This window comes from Poecilia mexicana, unplaced genomic scaffold (assembly GCF_051168715.1).
Source record: "Poecilia mexicana isolate PSO_F unplaced genomic scaffold, ASM5116871v1 scaffold_2, whole genome shotgun sequence".
In the NCBI taxonomy this organism is placed as follows: Eukaryota; Metazoa; Chordata; class Actinopteri; order Cyprinodontiformes; family Poeciliidae; genus Poecilia; species Poecilia mexicana.
Window position 1 is genome coordinate 18,479,870 of NW_028263371.1, and position 24,129 is coordinate 18,503,998.

At 40.0% G+C, this 24,129-nt stretch overlaps 5 protein-coding genes across 6 annotated transcripts; 4 read left to right on the forward strand and 1 right to left on the reverse strand.

Moving 5' to 3' along the window:
* Nucleotides 1-6,086: 6,086 nt before the first annotated feature.
* On the reverse strand, nt 6,087-6,805 carry LOC106933247 (gamma-crystallin 2-like). The gene is made up of 2 exons (XM_015012381.2): nt 6,490-6,805; nt 6,087-6,414 (listed from the first exon to the last, which is right to left on the reverse strand). The coding sequence occupies exons 1-2, from the start codon at nt 6,766-6,768 to the stop codon at nt 6,130-6,132; spliced, it is 564 nt and encodes a 187-aa protein (XP_014867867.2). The 5' UTR covers nt 6,769-6,805; the 3' UTR covers nt 6,087-6,129.
* A 3,110-nt stretch (nt 6,806-9,915) lies between these two features.
* Nucleotides 9,916-10,767, forward strand: LOC106933248 (gamma-crystallin M3-like). Its single transcript, XM_015012382.2, has 3 exons — nt 9,916-9,936; nt 10,058-10,297; nt 10,442-10,767. Exons 1-3 carry the CDS (start codon nt 9,928-9,930, stop codon nt 10,715-10,717), a joined length of 525 nt encoding a protein of 174 aa, XP_014867868.1. The 5' UTR covers nt 9,916-9,927; the 3' UTR covers nt 10,718-10,767.
* A 2,220-nt stretch (nt 10,768-12,987) lies between these two features.
* LOC106933246 (gamma-crystallin M3-like) lies at nt 12,988-14,114 on the forward strand. Its single transcript, XM_015012380.2, has 3 exons — nt 12,988-13,016; nt 13,101-13,349; nt 13,617-14,114. Exons 1-3 carry the CDS (start codon nt 13,008-13,010, stop codon nt 13,896-13,898), a joined length of 540 nt encoding a protein of 179 aa, XP_014867866.1. The 5' UTR covers nt 12,988-13,007; the 3' UTR covers nt 13,899-14,114.
* A 3,377-nt stretch (nt 14,115-17,491) lies between these two features.
* LOC148160531 (gamma-crystallin M3-like) lies at nt 17,492-18,276 on the forward strand. Of its 2 annotated transcripts, XM_015012363.2 has the most exons (3): nt 17,492-17,535; nt 17,644-17,886; nt 17,969-18,276. In XM_015012363.2, the coding sequence occupies exons 1-3, from the start codon at nt 17,527-17,529 to the stop codon at nt 18,245-18,247; spliced, it is 531 nt and encodes a 176-aa protein (XP_014867849.1). In that variant the 5' UTR covers nt 17,492-17,526; the 3' UTR covers nt 18,248-18,276. The 2 variants fall into 2 exon arrangements, with proteins under 2 accessions (XP_014867849.1, XP_087868405.1); XM_088012279.1 differs by lacking the exon at nt 17,492-17,535 and having other exon boundaries at nt 17,626-17,886.
* Nucleotides 18,277-21,343: 3,067 nt separating this feature from the next.
* LOC106933243 (gamma-crystallin M3-like) lies at nt 21,344-22,233 on the forward strand. The gene is made up of 3 exons (XM_015012362.2): nt 21,344-21,483; nt 21,584-21,826; nt 21,912-22,233. Exons 1-3 carry the CDS (start codon nt 21,475-21,477, stop codon nt 22,185-22,187), a joined length of 528 nt encoding a protein of 175 aa, XP_014867848.2. The 5' UTR covers nt 21,344-21,474; the 3' UTR covers nt 22,188-22,233.
* Nucleotides 22,234-24,129: the final 1,896 nt, after the last annotated feature.

Sequence of the window (24,129 nt, forward strand, 5' to 3'; positions counted from 1 at the left end):
GAACATTATTTTTCCAAAATTACTAATGGTGGGAACTTACTTATGTTTTATGGCAAAAAATATCTTCAAAGTCAAGCTTCTGTTAGATTACAGAATTTCCTGCTCAAGAAAAACGGCGCAGTAAGGGGAAAAGAACGACAACTATTGAAGCAATGACATATGCATAATGCTATAAAAGTCAACCCATCTCACACGATATTTTACTGCCGTCATATTCTCACATCCCAGAGATCATAGAGAAACGGAGGGAGATGGGTTTCCATGGCAATACAGATTCTTTTCCTGCACCCCAGCTTGACGTCACGTCCAGCTTCCTTGTCAACCTGCGGCACCAAAGAGCCCAGAGGAGGGGCTAACGCTAACGGGCGTGGCACACGGCTGGACGAGTCTGAACTTCCTCTGTCTGTGGCTGAAACGTACACACCTCCTCCACTCACTGACCTCACACCTGCCTCGGTGTTTGTTGGCTTTTGTTTTTGTGATTCAGATCCAAAAGTAGTTCTTCAAATGTTCATTGAAATGAAGGAATACATTAAAGCAAAACAGATCAGACTGTATGACGCTCATCTACGCAGAATTAGGACAGCTAAAAAAAATTTAAATTTTCCACCCTTGAATAAATTTTGATGTGGAACATTTGCTTTGCCCCAGTTTTGGTTTCATTCTGTGTTCAATACTACCATCTGGTGGTTTTCTGTGACCTTTGCACTTTTGTCCTCATGGCATCAGGCCTATTTTATCTACAAAGCATGGCAGTGAGTAACTAAAATGTCACATTAAGTCAAAAATGTTTGCACACTGACTCAGACAGGTTGATTTTCTTTTATCAAAAGTTGTGATGCAGAGCATCTCTTCTTCCTTGGTGCTGTTACCAGCCTAACACACACTCTGTCAGAGTGTATTTGTTTCATTTGTAAAAGACGATCAAATGTAAATAAAAAAAAAATAAATCAACTTCATTTATTTTTTAACTATGGAAATAACTTAATTTTTCTTTTACTTTTTACCTGTAAAGACAACTTCATTAAGATTTTAAAAATATTGTAAATGTACAAATTTCTAATAAATGTTGACATAAACTATTCCCAGAAAAAATCTGCAACAACAAGGTTATGCTATTTACACATCCTGAAAATAATAATTCATTTCAATTTCAGCATTCAGTGTTTATTTTTTTTTTTGTAGTTTTGTGGCCGTCAGTGTCGCAGTCAGTGTACCATGTACACCTTATGGCTGTGGCCTCTTTGATCAGGATAATGGTTCAAGTGTGTGACTTTTTAGTCTCAACGCAACCTGACAGCTGTGGTTTGTGATGGACAAACAAGCGAATGGACAGCAAACGAGGAACCAGCACACAATCAGGTCCTCACATTATGTCTCGTAGGCGGAAATTTACATTTTAAGAAACAAAAACAGAGGTCCAGCCTACTGCAGAGGGTCCACTCTGAAACAATAAATCTAAAAGAGCCGTAAAAGAAGAAATTTCTAACGGTTCACCACATATTTTTTTTCTACACAACTTTTATACCTAACAAAGTTGTTCAGAAGATAATTTCCTAATTTCCTAATTTGCAATGTTCACCACATGACAACATGTTCTGACATTTTCATGCAGCTGATTAAACACAAAATGATGTGTTGGCTTGTGACGTTGAAGTCGTCGAAGTTAGAAAGACGTCAAGCATTCTGAGCAGAGGCTACGCAAAATAACTAGCAGCTCTCTGACGTGACAGCAGGTAAAACTAATATACGATACATGTGCCATCCTTAATTTTGACTTTTTTATTATTATTTCTGCACCACATTTGTGTGTTTTGGGTGAGTCCAGAAGCATTGTGACACTTGGTAAAATCCTCTTTGTAAAGGACAGTGACATTTGTCCTCCCGCTTGTGATGTCATACCCAGGTAATCGTGTTGAAGCAGAATTTAAATAGATCAGAGTTAAGGCAGAAGGAGTAAAACCACATCCAAAGAATGTAACATTTAAAACCGAGGCAGACGTCTGAGTCTGATCCAGTGTTTTTGCTCTGAACCCTGAAGTTCCCAGCAGGTCTGCATGAGCGCCAGCTGCACGCTCTACAGGCGTGAACAAGCGAGCATGCGCTGGCTGAGTGACAGGTGTGTGAGGACGTCTGATGTCTGATTCTGTCCCTGGCAGGAAGCCACATCACAGGTACACCACCTCTCCACGGTGGGCCTGCTCAGAGGACAGAAGGCTGACAAGAGGCCTGAGGGAAATTCATCTCCTTAACCTGGATTAGAGGGAGCGTTTCCATTTCCTCTTTCTGACTTGTCCTCATTCTTTTGTCGTTTCTCGTTTCTTTTTCATTACTTACACAGAGCAAATCAGGATGCAAATAAACGCTCCATTAAAGAGGCAGTGTTATGTAACATTGGCTGTTTTGAGCTTTACATCATGTTATGTTATTCCCTCAGCGAAAACATACCCAGAGTGTTGCCTTGATTCTTTCATGCATGTTCGAGAAATCCCTGAATCTCCATGACAACCAGTCAGCTGTGCAAAAGGGTTTTCGGGACAGAGCCCTGACTTCGAGGCTTTGCTCCTCCTCGGAGTTGGAGTTTCCAAGCTTCCACATTCCACCTCTCCTGCCCCCATGACTCCTTCAGACTAGCCTGCAGCAATTAGCAAACGCATCTACTGAGTTCATTATAGGAGCTACTTCTGAGTGCAACGCTGGTAGACTGTCATTGCAGTTTTGCAAAATACATCTGTTTTGATACAGCCGAAAAACCTCCCAGCACAAAAACCTTTTAGCGAAAAACATGTTTTTTTTTTTGTTTTGTTTTTTTTCAGTTGGTGTGTTTCCATTAAGCAAATGTATTTTTGTAATTTTTCAATTGTAAGGTCAATACTTCTCCTCCTTCTTTGTCTTTGTGGACATGTGCGCCGCGACGTGACAGAGCGTTGGACCCGCAGCCTGAAAAGCCCTCACTGGCCCTGCCTGACGTCCTGTCAGGATTTCTGTCTGTTTCTCTAACAGATTTGTTATCAAATGTCTGACCTTTAGGGCGTTGACTACTCAGAAGTATTTCACACAATCTTACTTACAAAAAGTACAAAGCAGGAGTTTAGCTGTTCACTTCACACATTTCAGTCAGACCAGTTTGACCCCAACAAAGGCTTTTACCCATGATCCTGCAGCTTTTGTCACATTTCATTAACTTTTTCCTTTTTCTTTTAAAGAAACTAATAAAAAAATATAACAACATAGAAATGCAGTGGTGTTTGTCAGGATTTTGTCTTTTCACAAACGCTGTGCAAACATGTATTGGGTAATAAGCACTTCAATAATTTCCTCTGTATAAAGAACTTTTCTCAGTAGATGTGATCTATTGTCTTACTTCTTACTGTTTATTTCTAAACTGCCTAAAATGTTCTTATAATAAAAAGCTACATCTTACATGGTTTTATGCAGTGTGGCACAGCGATGTGGAACATGTTGGCTGTGATGCAGCATGTTGACAATTTGTTCCATAATTTGTTCCTCATTAATTCAGAAATGTGTGTCTCTGTTTGATATATTAAGCAGCTGAAATCTTTTACTTTTGAAATTAGTTGAGTCTATAGCACAGTTCCACTCTGTAACATGTCTTTGCGGGTGTTGCACCAGACATGAATCACAAGAGGGCGCTCAGTAGCTCAAGGCTGTGTTTGAAAGTCGCTGGCCCCCTTTGCCCCCCTCCTAGTCTGCTGTTTCCCATGAAGAGCATCTTTCAAACAAAACAGCGGTGAGGTGAATGCGCCCAGCTGGCTGCGCTCCCTTTGTGTTGTTGGGGTCACTGTGTTGTTCCAGCATCATGAGCATCAGCACAAACAGCAGCTGGCATGTTCCAGCCTCACAAATCCCACTGAGTCATCAGCAGGCGCCTCCTCTTTGTCCACAGGCTTAGTTGGGCTCTGACCCTCACCGGCTCACACACACACACACACACACACCCCCACACACACACACACACACAGAGCACCATTGTGACCTCTAACATTACAAGCACTCACACAAGGCAGGTTCTTGGCCAGGTGCTTTCACCTTTAGGCTTCATTATGTTTAGAAAGCTTCAGTAGGTCAAGTTCAAAGTGACGCATAGAAGTCGTTTAAGAAACAGTGTTATGTGAAATTATTACTTTTTTTAGCTTTACATCATATTATAATGTTATGCCCTCATCACAAACATACCTGCAGTGTTACTTTGATTCTTTCATGCGTCTTTGACTCATTTTTTTAAAGTGTCTTTTTTTTCTACTCATTATAGAGGAGATGAGGTTCTGACTGTTTCTGAACAGTATAAATTGTACATATTGCATAGTCAAATGGTGATCCTCAACTTTTTCTCTTTGTTCCACAGAGCGTGATGAAGTCCCACATTTCCACTGACTCTGTTCCATTCAGGTGGTCACTACAGGTCAGATGCTTCTCTGATCAGAAACTGTCTGTAAGGCACTGGATGAGCGAAGTTATGCAATAAAATGTCTAATAATAAAAGGTGATTATGATCCAAACATATACGCATTTGTGTCACACCCAGTGTGGCGTCACTGTTACCGCCATGACACTAACCACTACACTACGAAGTAATCTACACAGGAGTATGGTGTGTGTGTTATGAGTTTCATTTTGAATTACCTGTACACATCATTGTCATTACCTCGAAGGTTCAGGTTCAAGGTTTGAAAATGACAATTAAGCAATTATTACCGCACAATAAGTGCAAAGTGTCACTAACTCAAAAAAAATGATTAATGATTTTCATTCTTTATGGAAGCCTCTACTTCTTTATTGATTTCTGCCTGTACTGTTTCATGTTCCTCCTATAATGTGTAACCATAGGAACAAGAGATCTGTTTACTAGTTAATAAGAAGTGATGATGGAATTGAGATCGTCTAATCCCTGGTGAATTAATTATAGACAATGTGGATGTAGAGCAGCAGTAAAATGAAGACATTTAAGCCTTCTCCTCCCTCCATCATAATGTGCAGTGTGAGATCTCTGGAAAATAAGATGACCGGCATGAAGCTTTACATCATGTTATAATGTTATTCTCTTATCTTAAGCATACATGGAGTGTTGACTTGACTCTTTCATGGGTGTATGAGAAACCCTTCAATCACCCATGGCAACCACTCAGCTGTGGAAAACATCTGGGTGGATGTAGCACCGCCTTCGAGACACAGTTCCTCCTCAGAGTAGTCCTCCCTCAGCTCCTTCAGACTAGCTAGCGGCAATCAGCAAACACCTGGTGGAACTGCACATCTGCTGAGCTCGTAATAAGATTACAGGAGCTACTTGTCACTGCAGCTCTGGTAAAAACGTCACAGAAGGGTTAATAGAGGAGCCATGTTGTGATTGCCTCCTGGAGGCGGGGTTTCAGAAAGAGCAGTTTGAGGCCCAATTTTGAGACAGTAAATTAGAATGTCAAATTTCTTTTAAGTCATGTTTGATATATATTTTTATAAACACTGAAGTTAGCATAGTTACTTGATTGTGCAATGAAATGGCACCGTGTGCCTGGAAAGCACTTAAAACACCAAAAGGACTTTACAATTAAAACTTTAAGACCAAGTTGGCTGACAGGGATTTGAATGGGCAGTGGAACAGTGTGGCTTATCAACAATGGTGTCATTCAGGGCATGCTACTATGATTTTGAACTATTAACTTAAATTTTCAGCCATGATATCCTCTAAGAGAGTCATTGGTCTCATCTCAATAGTAGTGTGCTTTTTACCATTAGTGATTATGACTCTGAGCTAGAGCTGCTACACCTTAATGGTCAATATTTTCACAAATATATTTCATTATCCATCCATCCATCCATCATCTTACACACTTATCCCTTGTGGGGTCGGGATGGGTGCTGGTGCCTATCTCCAGTGGTCAACAGGCCAGAGGCGGGGTCACACTGGACAGGTCGCCAGTTAATCGGAGATACATTTCATTAATTCTTCCACATTGAAAATTATCACCCAATCCATCCATGAACCTGTTTCTTGCTGTCAGACAGCAGTGCTCCCAGCTGTTCCACTGTGCAGCCCATTTAAACAGATAAATAACCACAGGAACAGAAAGTGTTGGAGATGATTGGCTTTATTGGAACACATTATGAGGAGTTTTAGCTGTCTGATTTTGGCAGCTCCATGACTCTGCTGATGGAACAAACAGTTGCAGTCAAGGCTCCCCACTCAGCAGGACTCCCATACTCCCCTTTCTCCAGCAGGTACTGCCGACCACTGAAGTTGGGGTGTTCATAGAACACCCATGAACCCTGGAGGACCTTGCAGGACATGACTTGACATGGCCATTTTTCTCGCAAGGAATTCATATTATCCGTCACCTCCAGAGTCGGACCGTTAAAGTTTGGTCGTCCGTATAGCTTGAGCTTGAACGGGCCCTTGCACTGAACATAGCAAAAGAAGTGTGTTTAGTTGAATGTACAAGGTGTGTTTTATGGCGTTGTTTTCTGGAGACTCACGTTTTTGATGATCTTGCAGGATCTGACACAGTCATTAAATCCCATCCACTGACCATAGCCTGTGTACTCCCCAGGGCCAATTATATACTGGTAACCTGAGAAGTTGTTGCGCTCATATAGGACCCACCAGCCGGCCTGCACCTTCACAGAGTTGCATCGGCGGATGTAGCTGTACAAGTCTGCCGAGTCCCCTTTGCAGTCGTAGGACTTTCCCTGGAAGTCCTGACCTTCATAAAATACAATCTGAAAAAAAGACAGACGGATCCATTGCAAACACATTTCCTATCAGAGGTCTGAGTTTAAAATCATCAATGGTTTGAACAGGAGTTAGTTCCCCCCATGACTGTCCCACCTTCTCCATTTGTAGAGTTTAAAATACTGCAGTCACTAACGAACAGAGTAGTCTTTATACGTGGCAGGAACAATACTAACAAATGCGGGGTTAGCAGGACATGTAACACTTATTGCAATTCAAATATTTGTCTAGAGTCTACCTTTTGTTCTTACCCACTGAATTATCTCACAACACACAATTGTAGTGTGGCAGTGCCAAGAATCAAAACCAGCCACAGCCAAACACATCTGAGCCTGTGCAGTTTAATTTTATGGCTCGCTTCAGAACGACTATCAAAGTATAAGACTTCCTGTTCATTCATTTGTACGAGACAATGATTTATATGAAAATTAATCAATGTATTGTTTTTCTAAAAACTATGATACCCCCTCGGGGCTTGGGTCCAATGCGATCAGCCCAACTATCTGCGACACCAATACTTTCTAGAACGTGCCGAGTATCCAAACTACGCACACTGGGACACCGACTCAACTTCATTGAGTTTCATTGGTCCCTCAATTAACGTTTTTTTATTTTTTATTATTGTCATCATCGATTCTTTTCCTCTTGACATACTCAGTGTGTTAGCCATCCATCACCACGGACAACCAGAACTCCCTGAACTTAAAGAACTCGGAAATCGATGAGCCGTCCTCAGCACACACTGCTGCCTGACCTCCAGAATCCTGCGTGTTATAGAACCTGATCTTCCAGGACTTTCCGTACATCTGAAAGACATGAGTAAGAGATCAGGAAAAAAAAGTGTAGCTGAATCAGATCTACAATATTTGAACATTTTTACTCTCTTTTATCCTTCCCGTTTGTCCGGTAGGCTTTCAGTGAATATTGCTTGATTGGTGCACTCTTTGGCACCCAGTTGACCCTCAGTGTTAAAGCATGTAGCTTCGTTAGCCTGAAAGAAAGGGCGAATCATAGCAACTGTAGAACAGCAACCCTTATCTTGAGCTTACATTTTTAATGAAGTGACATGACTGGATGCTCTCACTGAATCCCATCCAGTGTTGGCTCTCAGGCTGTATGGGCCGCTCATACAGCCCATACAGAAGCTTGGAAGGTCTTGTCTTCAAAGAAAAAAAAGTGTATGTGAGGAAACATAGATAAGAATAGTGCCAAACAATCTGCAGACAGGGCAAAGCTTTGTTATTCAAAATAACCTGATTTGCATATCAAACAAGTGCCAAATCGATGTAATGCGAACCCTATAAAGGCCCTGTTGGTATAGTGTGTGATCCATTCTGCAGTAATCAAGATGATGTCTTTTGTTCGAAAGCAGCATGAAGTCAGTATGAGATTGTTGCTGGTTTGATTCTAAGAATTGAACAGAAATATCCATTGTTGTTCAAGCTAAATGTTAAACTTGTTTTTAACATGTGATGGTACCATGAAATGTTTATTTGGTGAAACTTTCAAAATGCCTCCTGACCATAATTCTTCATCTCTGAAATCGTTACCAGTTCCTGGGCTTTTAAACTGAAGGGCATCCCAGGAGTAGAACACATGCATCTCTCTGAAAATGGTGAAATCCCTGGAAGTTATTGGGAAACTGTTTGGGTGGCTGCGCCAACAGCAACGTTTGATGAAAACCTGGAAAGTCGGTAAGGATCAGTGGTGCAGCAACATGCTAATGGGACGAGAGAAAGCATTCACTTCACAAGATTTAGGTTAGAGGAGATTTTGACATTTTATGTTACAAGGCAAAGATTTCACATTCACCAATTTTGAATGAATTTGTATTTAGCAATAACTCATGCTTCAGCTTTTCATCTGATCTGCTGTAGCGAATCAGCTAAAAGTACCTGCAAAGATTTCCTGAGCTTTTGAAAAGTCTCTCAATCTAAAGTGATGTCATTTTCAGAGACACTGAATTTTGGGTTCTCTTTAACACCATAATCATTCAATGCAAAAAAAACCCAACAAATAATAAGAAAAGCTTGAAATAGCAATGGACAGTGAAAGAAAGTTTCATTACTAGTACTCCAGGAGCTGGTCCTGCAATCTTACAGTGTCTAAAATAAACATGTTTCCACCACATTTTATGTTGTTGATGCGAGGAGCGGCCATGTTGAAATGTGAAGTCAGTCTTACAAGTCGTAGCTGGAGGTAGCCGGAGTTGATGTCACTGTCCCAGTGGGAAATCTGACTTCAGATGACGCTCCAGTTCATTTGTCTGACTGGGAACTTGTAATTTCCCAACTCAGATGGAATGCAGCATAAATTCAAATTTAAAACGATGGTGACATCTGTCAAACCCTTTCATTTAAAATACAAAACAGAAAAGTAAAACCAACTGAACACCAATAGATTGTAAACCTGCAGAAAACCGTTTTGACAGAAAGGCCTGAAATAAAGATTGACAATTGCTCAGTTCCTTTCTGTGGCTTTTTTGTTATTATTGATATATTTCTGATGTCAAGGTTATTTTCTGTTGACGCAAAGTGAATTGGGCCTAAGTTGGAAACTTCATTAATGTTTTGTTTTCCTTCCAGTTGGCTTAGTAAACCAGGGAGTTATTGTTTGACTTAAATCTTGCCCATAGTGTAGCTTTACATAATTTAAATAAATCGGATGATAAAACAACTGGTTTTCTAAAGGAAACTGCTCTGTGTGCTTTTTGAAGTCAGCTTGTCATGGTAAGTTGGTCATAAACTCATTATTATGTCATTAACAAAAAGTTTATTTTCTTTGTAAAAACAGCTAAAAATATTTTATCTCTAACTAGCATTTTATTATTTTCCTTTTTGTTTTCTGCTGTAGAAGCATTGGAAATGTTTAACACATACACCTACTAAACTTAAAACATTGATGCAAATCAAATAATGTTTAAATATGATGGAAATTTCTTTTATGTATCCTCTAGTCTTGGAAATCTTTAGCTCGGTTCAACTAAGTGACTTTCACTCGTTTCCCCTGTCTTTGTCCTGAATCATGATGGCACAAATGAAATTAACAGCTATCGCAGAGCTGCTTATTCATCAGCTTCCAGATAATTTAAATAACAAAACCCTCTAACAGCCCGTATAAAGTATAAAAGCCGCCTGGCAGCCCCAGGTTGTTGGACAGAATCCCACAAACGCACATCAAACATGGGCAAGGTGGGTAGAGAGTTCACCAGAGAACTGTTTAGGATGTGCGCTGCAGAGAAGCAATGCAGACGAGTGATAAAATCACAGAGAAGGACAACATGTTCATCCAAAGCTTCTCTTTGTTTTTTAGATCATCTTCTACGAGGAGAGGAACTTCCAGGGTCGCCACTATGAGTGCATGAGCGACTGCTCTGACATGTCCTCCTTCCTCAGCAGGTGTCACTCCTGCAGGGTGGAGAGCGGCTGCTTTGTCGTGTACGACCGTCCCAACTTCCTGGGAAATCAGTACTTCCTGAGAAGGGGGGAATATTCCGACTATGGGTCTTTTGGCATGAGCGACTCCATCCGATCCTGCCGCTTAATTCCCCAGGTATACACTAAAAACATCCTAGATGGTAGTTAGTGACTTAGTGTTAGAAATGTTATTTCATTTAAATTATGCTTTTGACACTTTTTAACAAAGTCAACATGAGCAAGGTTATTGCTATGTGTCCCTCTGGGTTCATCCAAACAGCACAGAGGATCTTTTAGGATGCGGATCTTTGAGAGGGAGAACTTCCTTGGTCAAAGCCACGAGCTGGTGGACGACTGTGACAACATCGTGGACCGCTACCGCATGTCTGACTGCCAGTCCTGCAGCGTGATGGACGGCCACTGGCTGATGTATGAGCAGCCCCACTACAGAGGCAGGATGATGTACCTGAGGCCTGGAGAGTACAGGAGCATGAGGGAGCTGGGGCACAGCGGCATGAGGCTCAGCTCTGTCAGGCGCATTATGGATTCCTGCTGAGGGACAACAGTCATGTGTCCATGAGTCAAATAAAACATACATCAAACTGACTTGTTGTTTTATCATTCAATCCTGTAGATGTTTGTGCGTGCATGTGTAGGTTGTGAAAGTTCTGCTACATATTTTACATATAATATTTTATTTAATACGTTACAAACTATTTTAAATTCTCAGGAGTAGAATGTAAAATCTTTAATCAATCAATCAATTAAATTTTATTTGTATAGCACATTTCAGCAGCAAGGCATTTCAAAGTGCTTTACATAATTAAAATAAAAACAGCATTTGAGAAAGAGATTTAAAAAACACAATTAAAACGTTAACAGTGAGAAAGAGAAATAAAAAGCTGTAGAACTTTAGTTGAGACGCCGTCAACTGGGACTCCAACCCTTTGTACTTTAGTCAAAACGCCGTTTGACATTCTACCAGCTGCTACAAAAACCTAAAGCTGCAGTAAGTAGCTTTTAAAAAATGTGAAACAATTTTAACATACTGGTTAAAACTGACAGTATGTTGTGAAAGAACACCATGAGGCAGATAAACTGTGAAGATCTGCCTCTGCAGAAATACACGTTCAGAAACAACCAATCAGAGCCTGGAGGAGGGTCTTAGCACTACCAATCAAGCTTACATACTACTCACTTGGTTTGCTTCAGTAGTGCTAATGGTGGATAAAAAAATCTGTTACAGGGGAACAGTGTATCCACCATCATCAGCAGCTATGCTAACTAGCCGTAGCATTCATGACAGGCTATGCTGTGAGGAAGGTGCTGTAGCATGGAGAACAAGAAGGCGATTGACTCTGCTAAGGTCGTCCTTCTGGCTCTGATTGGCTCTTTCTGATAGGGAGCGGTGTGTTTCTGCAGATGGCAGTAGGGCCACATGGAGAAGGTTTCAGGAGCTTGATTATTTCATAGATTATCTGTCTGACACTACACTGTCAGGACATAGTGACAGTTTTAACAAATATGTAAAAAAAACAACAAAACAAAAAAAAGCATTTTTATACAAAGCTACCTACTGCCGTATTACGCAAGCTGTAGTTGAAAATGTTGCAGTCGGATTTCTTACCAACACCAAGAAAGAAAACTTGCTAGTCCCCATTTAGCATATCATCACTGGCTACAATTTTGTTTGTGATTGATTTTAAGATTTCCTGAATAGTTCTTAAGCACTTTGTTGTTATTACCACTGGCAGATCATCTAAAGATATTACAATATTAAATAGAAAGCTACATTTTCTTTCACCAGTTCTAAGCAACAATCTTCTGTAGTGAACAGTGATGGCATAGTTACTTTGAAAAAGTTACTTTAATCGCATGACTGATTAATCCTTGAAAAAGTAACTTAGTTAGATTACTGATTATTTGATTTGGAATGTACATTAAAAGTTACATTGAAAGTAACGTTTTAGTTACTTTCAGCAGCTGCTAACAATAATGTCCCACCACCTGTGAAAATTGCATTGATCTTTGCCAATGCATAATTGCAAGTGATTTTATAATGGTAACTCCACTTATAAGGTTGAACTGAAGGGGAGATTGTTTAATGGTTATAACAGTACAAAAAAAAACTTTTGTAATTTGTGCGTGTTTTGTGTGTTTCTGTATTGTCTGGAAAACTCTAAGAAGGATTCTCTGAACCGTCAACCCAAAGTGCTGAGAATCCTGTACCTATTTTACTTGTATTTCCTGTATCACAGATTGTTGACACTAGTTCTAAAACTGAACTTTGTGGTTGCTGCTGAGTGATTTCACCGTGCATACAAGGGTGTAGTCTGTCTTTCTCAATATTTTTTTGCAGACTAAAATAAATGTTTCACTAGGTTGGCAGATCAAATTAGTTACATGTAGAAGAGACCGTGAAATACTACACTGAATAAAATGATGTAGAGTTGAAACGAAATAAAAACGAATGCATGTTTAAGTTAGTAACTATAACAGACATAATGAGTCTATAAATTCAGACTGTGGACTTATTTGAATTTCTTACGGTGCTTTTTATCCCGCTGACAGCAGAGTCCCAGCTGATACATTTTCTGTTGTCACCCACCTGTACCCCATAGGGCAGCCGCTGCAGTTGGCACTGCACCAGATGCATACACACTGGAATAATAACCATTTACAGAGCGATTTAGCTATCATTATAGCCCTGTACGCTACGCTGCTGAGTAAGATATTCAAAACAATGGCTCCATAGATCATTTAACCATGATGATGAGTATAAAAGTGACAGAGTTTGCTTTGCCCAAGTACCAGTGCAATCAGGGACAACAGGACTGACTACCAAAATGGGCAGAGTAAGAGAGCGTTTTGGGTGTTTCTTACAACATAAGCAGATAATTTCCTACGAGATCATATCTGAAACCATTTTCTCCTTCCAGATAATCTTTTATGAGGACAAGAACTTCCAGGGTCGTTCCTATGAGACCAGCAGCGACTGTGCAGAGCTCACCTCCTACCTGAGCCGCTGCAACTCCTGCAGGGTGGAGAGCGGCTGCTTCATGGTCTACGAACGCTCCAACTTCATGGGCCACCAGATGCTGGTGAGGCGAGGAGAGTACCCCGACAACCAGCGACTCATGGGGATGAGCATGAGTGACTGCATCCGCTCCTGCCGCATGATCCCCATGGTAACAACCCATAATCACGCTCTGCATCGTCTTACGGTTATGTAACGTTAAAGTGGTCTCTCATGAGAATCACATTTTGAGGTCTCTCTTACAACACGTTGCTGTGTCCTCCTGTGTATTTTATATGTTGTCAACTAAACATTCGACATTCTATGCCTCTATCTGACCTTTAATTACAAGGATGTTTATTCTTCCCTATTCATGTTTTAATTCAACTTGCACTGCGGGTAAAATGCTTCCTGAAACTAATCGTGCTTCCTCTCACAGCACAGAGGTCCATTCAGGATGAGGATCTACGAGAGGGAGAACTTTAGTGGTCAGATGAACGAGCTGATGGACGACTGCGACTCCATCCAGGAGCGTTACCGCATGTCCGACTGCCAGTCCGTCCATGTGATGGATGGCCACTGGCTGCTGTATGAGCAGCCCAGCTTCAGAGGCAGGATGCTGTACCTGAGGCCCGGAGAGTACCGGAGCATGAGGGACATGGGAACGGGCCCCATGGACATGCGGATCGGCTCCATCGGACGCATCATGGAATCCTGTTAGACAGGAAGGAAAAGCTCATGTTGATGAATTGACTCAATTTAAATTCAATCCATTTGAGTTTCCTGGGATATTTTGGCTTCAAAATCTGAGATAGAACCACGAGAAATGAGCTGTTTATGTCAATAAACAGTTGATTCTGCAGTGAGTCCTGATTATTGTACCAAGCAAACTAAGTAACCTAATTCACAAAACATTAAAAAAATATAGAAATTAAAAGCATGTTCAGACTGTTTTTTAGTTTCTAGTTTCAATAAGTATTTTGCTTTGTTTTTATTTACTCCCACTCTGGCGTCAACATAATGAGATTTCACCTTAGCGGATTTTGCAGAAGATCAAACCTGGGAATAAGAAGATTTGTAAATGTGCATCAGAATGTCAGGGCAAGCTGTGAAGTGTTTAGATTCCTAATCTGAAGGAGACAATGAAATCCAACACATTACAATAGGATGAACTCCTAAAGGATGAACTCATTTTTGTTTTTCACTAATTACTTCGGCATTTTGATCTGTGAAACAGTCAATCAGTATCTTGTTAACAGTCTCTTAAGACTAACAAAACACCACATAGCTGACTTCAGGTCTGAAGAAGGAAAACGATCGACTTACAGTACCAGTTGATTAATCAAGTCTAAGAACATTTTTGACAAACTGTCAAACAATAAAAATGGTTTTCCGAACATTAACCACAAATACATCACCTTTGAAAAAAAGTTTGCTATTTGCTAACCATTTTGTCTTTCACTCTGCATTTGAAAGCAAATGTTTATGTACACTGTGTAAAACTCAGAGCAAGCATTCCCAGTAACACTTTATTTGAGTGCATAAGACTGACATGACACTGTCATAAACATGAAGGGGTTTTCATGAATGTTTGTGGCTTTCATGAACACTTCATGACTGTTGTCATACTAAGTTGTACTAAAACTTGCATTAAAAGTACATTAAAGGTGTCAATACATCACACATTTTTAAAGCAGAGTAATGCTATCGATCGCTGGTCTCCACGGCAACACTCATCACCAGGTGAGTGGAGCCATGCGTCTGAGTGAGATGCTTTTATACCCAAACGTGGGGATGTGTGACGAAAACCTATCCCGCCTGATGTAAAGTCGCACAGCTTTAATCAAACAGGCTCAGACACTGTTTGATCAAAGAGGGCAGCACTGAGATGGTTTTAGGAAAAATAACGCAGGACTAAAACATTTACACAAAAATGTCAAAATGTTCAGAGTCATACAGATTGGCCCAGATAATCTGCTTAGACAGTTTATCAGGAAAAAAAGTTGATTTTGGGGTTAGATGCACATTAACCACTAAGAACTGAAAGAGGCCATATGGGACTGCAGAACAAGTGTGAGATAGTGATATGATATCATAATTTACCGAATGACGCTTTATGACAACAGTCATAAATATTCATGAAGGCTTATTCATGTTCATGACAGGTTTTTATGACAGTGTCATGTCAGTCTTATTCAACCCCCTTCAAATAAAGTGTTACCAAAAATAGCTGTTTGTGATACACCAAAACTCATCATTACTTCAAAAATGTACATCTTTTGTTGTATTTTTCACCCATAGAGGTCTCCATTTTTTCACTGATGGGTTGATGACGCATAACGGTCCATTCTGTACTGGAATCTACATAGTAAAATACAGGAAGGCTAGTTGTTTATCATATTGCGCTTGACTGGTGTAATTTTAGATAATGCCACACCGTGTCACTATTGGCTGTAATTAAAAACAAATAAAAATAAAAACTGAGGTGAATCTGGATAATTTCCCACATGAAAGAAAGGTGAATGCAGTGTGAGAGCTGGAGTGAAACACAACGAAGGACCTAATCTGGACCCTGAATGTTTCTCCACAACACTTTGAGTCATTTGTACCAGCAGAACTAACGAAGGTTCTAACAGGTGATCGTTACCTTAATGAGATAAAAATTAATGCTGCGCTGAGACAGACAGAGCTGGTCAGTCTTTGAGATGCTAACAGGAGGTATTCTGCCTGAGGTACTGACATCACCGATCCGACCAGACCCACAGAGGTCCGGTGTCAGTGGTAACAAAGTCCAGTGTCGCTGTAACCACCACACCAGACTCTAAACAGCACAGCTGTTGCTGAACTGGACACAGAGCTATAGAAGTACGTACCAGATCACACAGTCCAAGTGTCATTCATTGTTTTATTTATGAAGTGGAAGGCAGCAGCAAAACACCAGCTGCTACGGCCAACTCTGTCCTCTTCCTCGGTTTGAGGAAGAGGACGGATAATATTTTAATAAAATTGATAAAAACTAAATAACCTACAGTATTATTACTGTATTGTTTTTATATCTAAAATAAATATTTCCAAAATAAGGTCTATTTTTATAACTAATCGTGGATCCTTTTGACAGTTATTCATTCTCTTTTCTATCTTTTCTACAATGCTTGTTTCGATCTGTCAGTTGACAGAGGCTTATGAAATGTGGCACATATGAGACTCAGTCCATTTTGCCCATTTTAGTTCAAACAGACCATTTTGTTAAATTTACACGTTTTGTTTGAGCATACGCCTCCTATGTATTTCTTCTTAGCAACTTAAAAAAATTAATCAGTTCTTACGGTAATAAACTGCAGGCTATACGCAGCTTGGCTCACCTCAGCCTTGAAATAGACTTTTTGTCATAACAAACACCAAGTACAAGGTAAAAGCACCACCAAACTGTCAGTCTGTTATCACAATGCACTCCTTAGCACATCTATGTCATCATTGTCATAATTTCATCTTTGTTCATTAAGATCAGGACGTGATTCATCCACTTTACATACTAAAGTGGATGAATCACTCTAACCTTATTAAATGACAGCTTTCTTATTGTACACAATACCAGATACACTTTTGTTGCCTCTTTCGAACCTGACAGGAAGTCATCCATTTTGGATTGCACTCTCAGAGTTTGGATGTAAACTCAAGGAGGTGGCAAGACTCGAACCCGCCAGAGCGGCTCTAGGCATGCAGCTTTAAATTTGTTGCACAGTGTTTTGCTACTGACCGTATATAAATCTCATTAACATACCTCTTGTAATAGCTTTAAAAGGAGCAATCTCTGACTCAATTGGGTTTATTGCTTCGATCTGTCAGTATGAATTGGTTCAGCCAGTTTTCAAGATCCTTAAAACACAGATGCACTCTGCATGGTTTTCTTGAAATGTCATCATGGATGTGAAATATTTAGTTTCATCTCTGAAGTATCTGAAGTGAAATCCTGTTTTATTTGAAATTTATTAAATGTAAGTATTACATTCTCTAGTCTAGAGTTTTGTTTGCTAATAAAAATATAACAAAGCAGCCCAGGTGTCATTAGGTTTAGAAGTTTCTCGTTATTTTTCATTATGCTTAGCAACAATGCTGTACGTATGCAATGCATGCATTTCCACCAGAAGAGCGTAGTGCTGGATAATGACCCTTTAATGCCCTGGCAGCTCTATAGTCTTTTATGGCATGTTGCTGAGTGGGGACTTCACACAATAGAAGGCCAACATACATTTTTATTTTCAGCAAGTATAAAAGTAACACGTAGCCAGTGCCAGGACCACACATCAGCCACAGTTCAGTTCTACAGGAACCAACTGAAGACTAGGATCATGGGCAAGGTAGGTTGATCATGAAAGTCATCAACATTTTCAATTAAATGTAAGGATGCCAAATTTATATTTGTATAAAAAATAAACTGATTCCAGTTGATGATTTCGTCTTCTCAGATCATCTTCTACGAGGACAGGAACTTCCAGGGTCGCTTCTATGAGACCAGCAGCGACTGTGCAGAGCTCACCTCCTTCCTGAGCAGGTGTCACTCCTGCAGGGTGGAGAGCGGCTGCTTCATGGTCTACGACCGCCCCAACTACATGGGAAACCAGTACTTCATGAGGAGGGGCGAGTACGCCGACTACATGAGCATGATGGGAATGTCTGACTGCATCAGGTCCTGCCGTATGATCCCCATGGTACTGCGTCTCCTTTCTACACAATGTTTTATTTTTACTGCCAAAGCCTGATCTAATCTGGGTTTCTCAAATCCTTTTGCAGCACAGGGGATCCTACAGGATGAGGATCTATGAGAGAGAGAACTTCGGTGGTCAGATGCACGAGTGCATGGACGACTGCGACTCCTTCATGGACCGCTACCGCATGTCCAACTGCATGTCCTGCCATGTGATGGATGGCCACTGGCTGATGTACGAGCAGCCCCACTACAAAGGCAGGATGATGTACCTGAGGCCTGGAGAGTACAGGAACTTCAGGGACATGGGATATGGAGGAACCAGGTTCATGAGCATGAGGAGGATCATGGATTCCTACCACTAAATTCCAATAAAGTTATTCATTCTCTTTTCTATCTTTTCTACAATGTTATTATTTTATTTTTTTATTTTTTTTATTTCTGGAAAAGTTGCAAAGAGGGTACAATAAATTCCTCTTTGCAACCTCAAGCCTCCTGCCCTGCATGTCTTAAGTGTTTCCTTGCTGACATAAATAACATAGTGATTACCAGCCTTCAGCAACACTTAATGGAATGCAGAGGAGGTCATGCAGTCTTTAGAATCTGATGAGGAACAGAGACACATTTATAACGCATGGGACAGTGGGAGCTGAGGACCAACCACCGCATTAAATCATGAGTCAACAACCCAACTCTGTCACTTAACAGTTGTCAGAACCTTAAATAAAGATGATAATTTTGATCAAATATGATCAAAATCAAGCTGTCTGCAAATCAAATGACAGAATGCACTTTGAGTGAAAAATCTTTTCTGCTCACTCACTTGCAGACAAAGATTAAAGAGTGAATCCCTCATGTTATTGTCTATCCAGTAAGCACGTGTCATTACCAGGTACAAAACAACATTAATTCCCTAATACTGTTGTGTTTCCCCAAATAACTTTCTGTTTTACAACTCAAATACCTTAATCTGACATTTTCTTACAAATAAAACATCAATGCTGTCAAATTTAACCTTTAAATTACCTGCTAATTCTAGTCATTCAATATTGCATTTACATTATGTTTAAGATGCATTATTGCAATAAAATTTTGAAAAACACTTCAATATGGATAAAATCTGAGATGATGTGTTTGGAAAAAGGAAGCCAGAACTGGAAATTATTCAGCCAGCCAGAATAGAGTGGAAGAAGAGCCCGGAGACGAGGATTAGAAATATATACTTATAGTTTTATCCAAATATTTTGAGCTTTGCTGTGATAGTGACATAAATGACAATACAAAGTGTCTAAATCGTCAAAATCTCCTAAGCAACAGAGCCCCTTAAAAAATATTGCTCCGTGTTATTGTAATATTGCAACGCCTGTTAAAACAAGAAGCATAATTAAAGCTAAATAACACCATAAGTGCATTCAATCCTATTGTGTTTTTTTTTTTTACTGTAAAGCGACCTTGAGAGTCCCAAAAGGTACTTAAAATAAAACAAATTATTATTAGTATTACAAAATATATTAACATTATCTGGGGCAACATTGGCTCAGGAGGAAGGGGTTCATTGTGTCACTGTTCGGTGGGCAGGTAGGTACAACTTATTTGTAGTTGTCTCTCTCTCTCGGTGACTTTAGAGATCCCTTGAACATCGACATAAAAAAAAAATACAGAGTGAAATTAGTGATTCTAAAATGATTCCCGTGTGTCGCTTCACCTGAACTGTGGTGAGGTACAAGGATTGACTTCCATTTCTATCTTGATGACTAGCAACTCACTTAGAGGTAAAGATAATGCACCCTTGGTTATAATTAAAACAAGGTGGGCTCATGGGTTTACCCACGCTAACAGGATTAGGCTTTTAATTAAACAAACATATTAAAGGCGATTTGTGTTTAAGCTTTTAAAGAGTGGTTTGAAAACAACCCGTGTCAAAAATGAATGGCCTGTCCATACCCGTCTTACCTCTGTTGGGTTGCAGGGCCTGGTGCCCGTCTGTAATGGACAGGACAGGACGGTCACACTCAGAGACCAGAGCATATAGAGAGAACAACCTCTTCCATCGAGAGAACATGCAAACTCCACACGGAAAGGCAATGCCTGGCATTCTAACAGTAGTTGTGTTCTCTGGTTGTTTTCTGACCCACATGCAGAATAAAGCTCAGGACACTCAGACTAAAATACATAGCAATTTACAATATTTACAAAGCAATGTGTTTTGGGGGTTGGGGCACGTATGTTTGAGACTACCGGTGTAAGTCAGTCATCAATCGCTGAATGTTTTTTTTCTGAAACTTCTTATTTCTATAGCAACATGATGTGGGCTACGTCCAATAACAGAGATCCTCTGAACTGTAGGATGATTCACACTCACCCAAAACGCATTCATACTTTAGGGTCACAGCAGTAGGACTATCACCTCACCAAGGAAGCTGGGCTATAAATGCTGTAATATGCATCTCTGATCATTTTATTGTTCTGTTTAATTTTGCAAATAAAGTTTGAAAAAACGAGAGTCAGACTTATTTAGTTTTTATAAACTTTTGATAGCTAGCACTGGAAAGTCAGAAAGTGACTAAGTGTAGATTAGTCACTTAATCTCAATTAATCTGATCCTTTTATGATCTTATAATATCAAAATATTAAAATCTTAGTGGAACTTTGTCAACTTGTTTTGCACCCAGAAGCAGGTTGGTTGTCCAGGATTGTTTTCCAATTTTTTTTTTGCTTGATATTCACAACGTACCCTGCTAAGAGACATGCCTATTATCCACATGGTAGGCTGGTAGTCAGCTGTTTTACTCTGTCAAGGTCAACCAGTCCATTACTAACATGCTGAATACATCACCACCTCTTACAGATATAACCAATTTTATTTTTTATTCATCCTCTATCTACTGTTCCTCAAAGATATGTAACACTTTAAAGGTCAAGTCTATTAGTCATATCAAATTATCTTGATACATGTTGGCAATGCATCAACATACAGTGCTTTTGTGCAACACCTAATATCAAAACACTGCTAAAGTCAAACACATTTTTATACTGTAGAAAAAAGTCATAGCATCTCAGATCAGCTGTTGAGTGTGTGTGTCACACACAAAGGCTGGTTACATGACCACTGTACAAACGACAAATGAAACATTTGCATGCAGTCTGTGGCATGCAAAATGTTGATGACATAAAAATCATCAAGGTTAAGGGTTAACTCAGTTTTTAAGTTAGTGTACAGACAGCAACAAATGAAACATATCTTTCTCTATTCACTGTCACAAATAATACAAAAGCAATTTCTATTTTTCTATGCTATTAGGAATAACATTATCATCATTCATGAGGTCATCAATTATAGACAAACTCAATTTCCATAAAAAAAATGCTTTTAAAAGAAATTTCTAAACAATGGTTATGGCCACACTGCTATATGTGTAAGCAACTCAAAATGCTCTAGGCTTCAATAGTATTTTGCCAGGTCAGGAATTTGAACAATAGAGGGGTACACTGTCTTTGTCTACTGTCAGGTATAAATGTAAGATACTCAGGCAGGCAGGGTATCAGTTCATCTACAGTACTCTGAGTGACCTGACAAGCCACCACCACCACCATGGGCAAGGTAAACATTTTTAAATCAATGGTAGACTACCTATAAGACTCATCTGGAAAGGCCTAATAGTGGCAATGATCTCTAAAAAAAAAAAACTTTTCTCTCACAGATCATCTTCTACGAGGACAGAAACTTCCAGGGTCGCCACTATGAGTGCATGAGCGACTGTGCTGACATGTCCTCCTACCTGAGCAGGTGTCACTCCTGCAGGGTGGAGAGCGGCTGCTTCATGGTCTACGACCGCCCCAACTACATGGGAAACCAGTACTTCATGAGGAGGGGCGAGTACGCCGACTACATGAGTATGATGGGCTGGAGTGGTGGAATCAGGTCTTGCCGTATGATCCCTTCGGTACGTATTAAACAATAAGTTATACATTTCTAAGACTGGGGCAACTAGATACTGGATTTTCATTATGTTTATTTGCTGCAAACAGTACAGGGGATCCTACAGGATGAGGATCTATGAGAGGGAGAACTTTGGTGGCCAGATGTATGAGATGATGGATGACTGTGACTCCATCATGGACCGCTACCGCATGTCTGACTGCATGTCCTGCCATGTGATGGATGGTCACTGGCTGATGTACGAGCAGCCCCACTACAGAGGCAGGATGATGTACATGAGGCCTGGAGAGTACAGGAGCTTCAGGGAGATGGGATATGGAGGAACCAGGTTCATGAGCATGAGGAGGATCATGGACATGTGCTAATTGTACAATTTTAACTTCATAAAATAAATAAAATGGTATACATTTATTGATCTGTCTACAGTGTTTTAATTGTTAGTGATACTTGTGGTATAATTATTTTCATCATAACTGGGCTCAATGTTGGTGTGATAAAAGAAAAATTATCTTAATTTACACTTTAAGTTGCAGACCTATTGTCTATTTAAACTTAAATTTTAAAAAAATCTGGGAAAATTGTTGCTGTTGAGTAGTTATAAAAAAGTTTCTTAATTTGAGAAGTTTCATTTTGAATATTTATCACCTACTCAGCATTGGGGAAAATGTTTTCTTCCAACATTGCCCTGTGTTCAGTTCCATCCATTTTCCCCATCAACTCTGACCGTCTTCACTGTCCCTGTTGAAGAAAAGCACACCCACAGCATGATGCTGCCACCACCATATTTGACAGAGTGGATGGTGGGTTCAGAGTGATGTGCAGTGTTAGGGTTTTACATTTTGACCAAAACTGTAGCTTCCTTCACATGTTTGCTGCGTCGCCAACGTGAGTTCTGTCAAAAACGGCTAATGATTTTTTTTTAATAATGGCTTTCTTCTAGCCACTGGTCCATGAAGACCACATCTGTGCAGTGAAGGCTAATAGTTGTCCTGTGGCCATATTCTCCCACCTGAGCTGTGGACCTCTGCATTTGGTCCAGAGTCACCATGGGCCTCTCGGCTGCATCTCTAATCAGTGCTGTCCTTTTTCATATTGGTAGGCTTACAGTTGTGCCATACTCTTTTCATCTCCGGATGATGGATTGAACAATGAGATGTTAAAATCTTGGAAAGTTATTTGATTGCCTGAGACTGCTTTAAACGTCTCTGCAGTTTTCTCTTTGAACTGTCTGCTGTGTTCTTTGGACTTCATGATGCTGTTTTGTCCCCAATATTTCCTTAACAAACCTCTGAGGCGTCACGGAGCAGCTGGATTTGTACTAAGATTAGATTCCATGCAGGTGGACTCTATTTAGTCATTAGCAATCATCAGGCAACTTCTGAAGACAACTGGTTGCACTCAGAGGAAAGGGGGCTGAACACTTTTGCACACTTTTCAGGTTTTTTTTATTTTTAAATATTATTTTAAATCATATACAATTTTCTTTCTACTTCATAATTGTATACCACTTTTTTGTTTGTGTTAAATTCCAATGAAATACATTTATGTTTGTGGTTGTAATGTGACAAATATGAAAGAGTTCAAGGGATGTGAATACTTTTGCAAGTATTTCATTTATATTTAAACTATGCATTCTAGTTTTGTTATTGAGGTTGATTGATCTTTCTCAGAAGACTGAGGTAGTCATGGAGTTCCACAGGGTTTCTTTACCCTGTATGCTCATGCTGGAGTTAAATTATTTGACAGCTGAATTTCCTACTCTACTACTGGTAATACTTTGCTATCCATCCATCATTTTCTAACACGCTTATTATCCCTATTGAGGCTGCCAGGTGTGATGGTACCTATCTTCCGCAATTTATGGATGAGGCAGGGCAATAGGCAAATAGGACAAATAATCATACATGCACTCACACCTAAGGAGAACTTAGAGAGACCAATCAACCTAACAGTCATGTTTTTGGACTGTGATCCCACCATGCACAGGGAGAACATGCAAACTCCATGTCTGCCCTGCCCTGGTCTTTCTGCAAGGTAACAATGCTACCAACTGCGCCACTGTGGAGTCCCCACTTTGCTAGCCACAAATCCCAATAAATCTACAGTAATATAATGACAAGCATGCCAGAACAACATAAAGGCTGGATGATAGCTGTTAGGTTGAATCATGTTAGAATCTTATGCAAACTGTCAAGTCCTGTGATTCCCAAACTATCTATTCATTTTCTAGTGGTAGTGTACTTTAAATGATCAGAATTGGTAAAATTCAAGGTGAAGAAAGGGAAAGGAAGAGTTAAAAAATAAAAG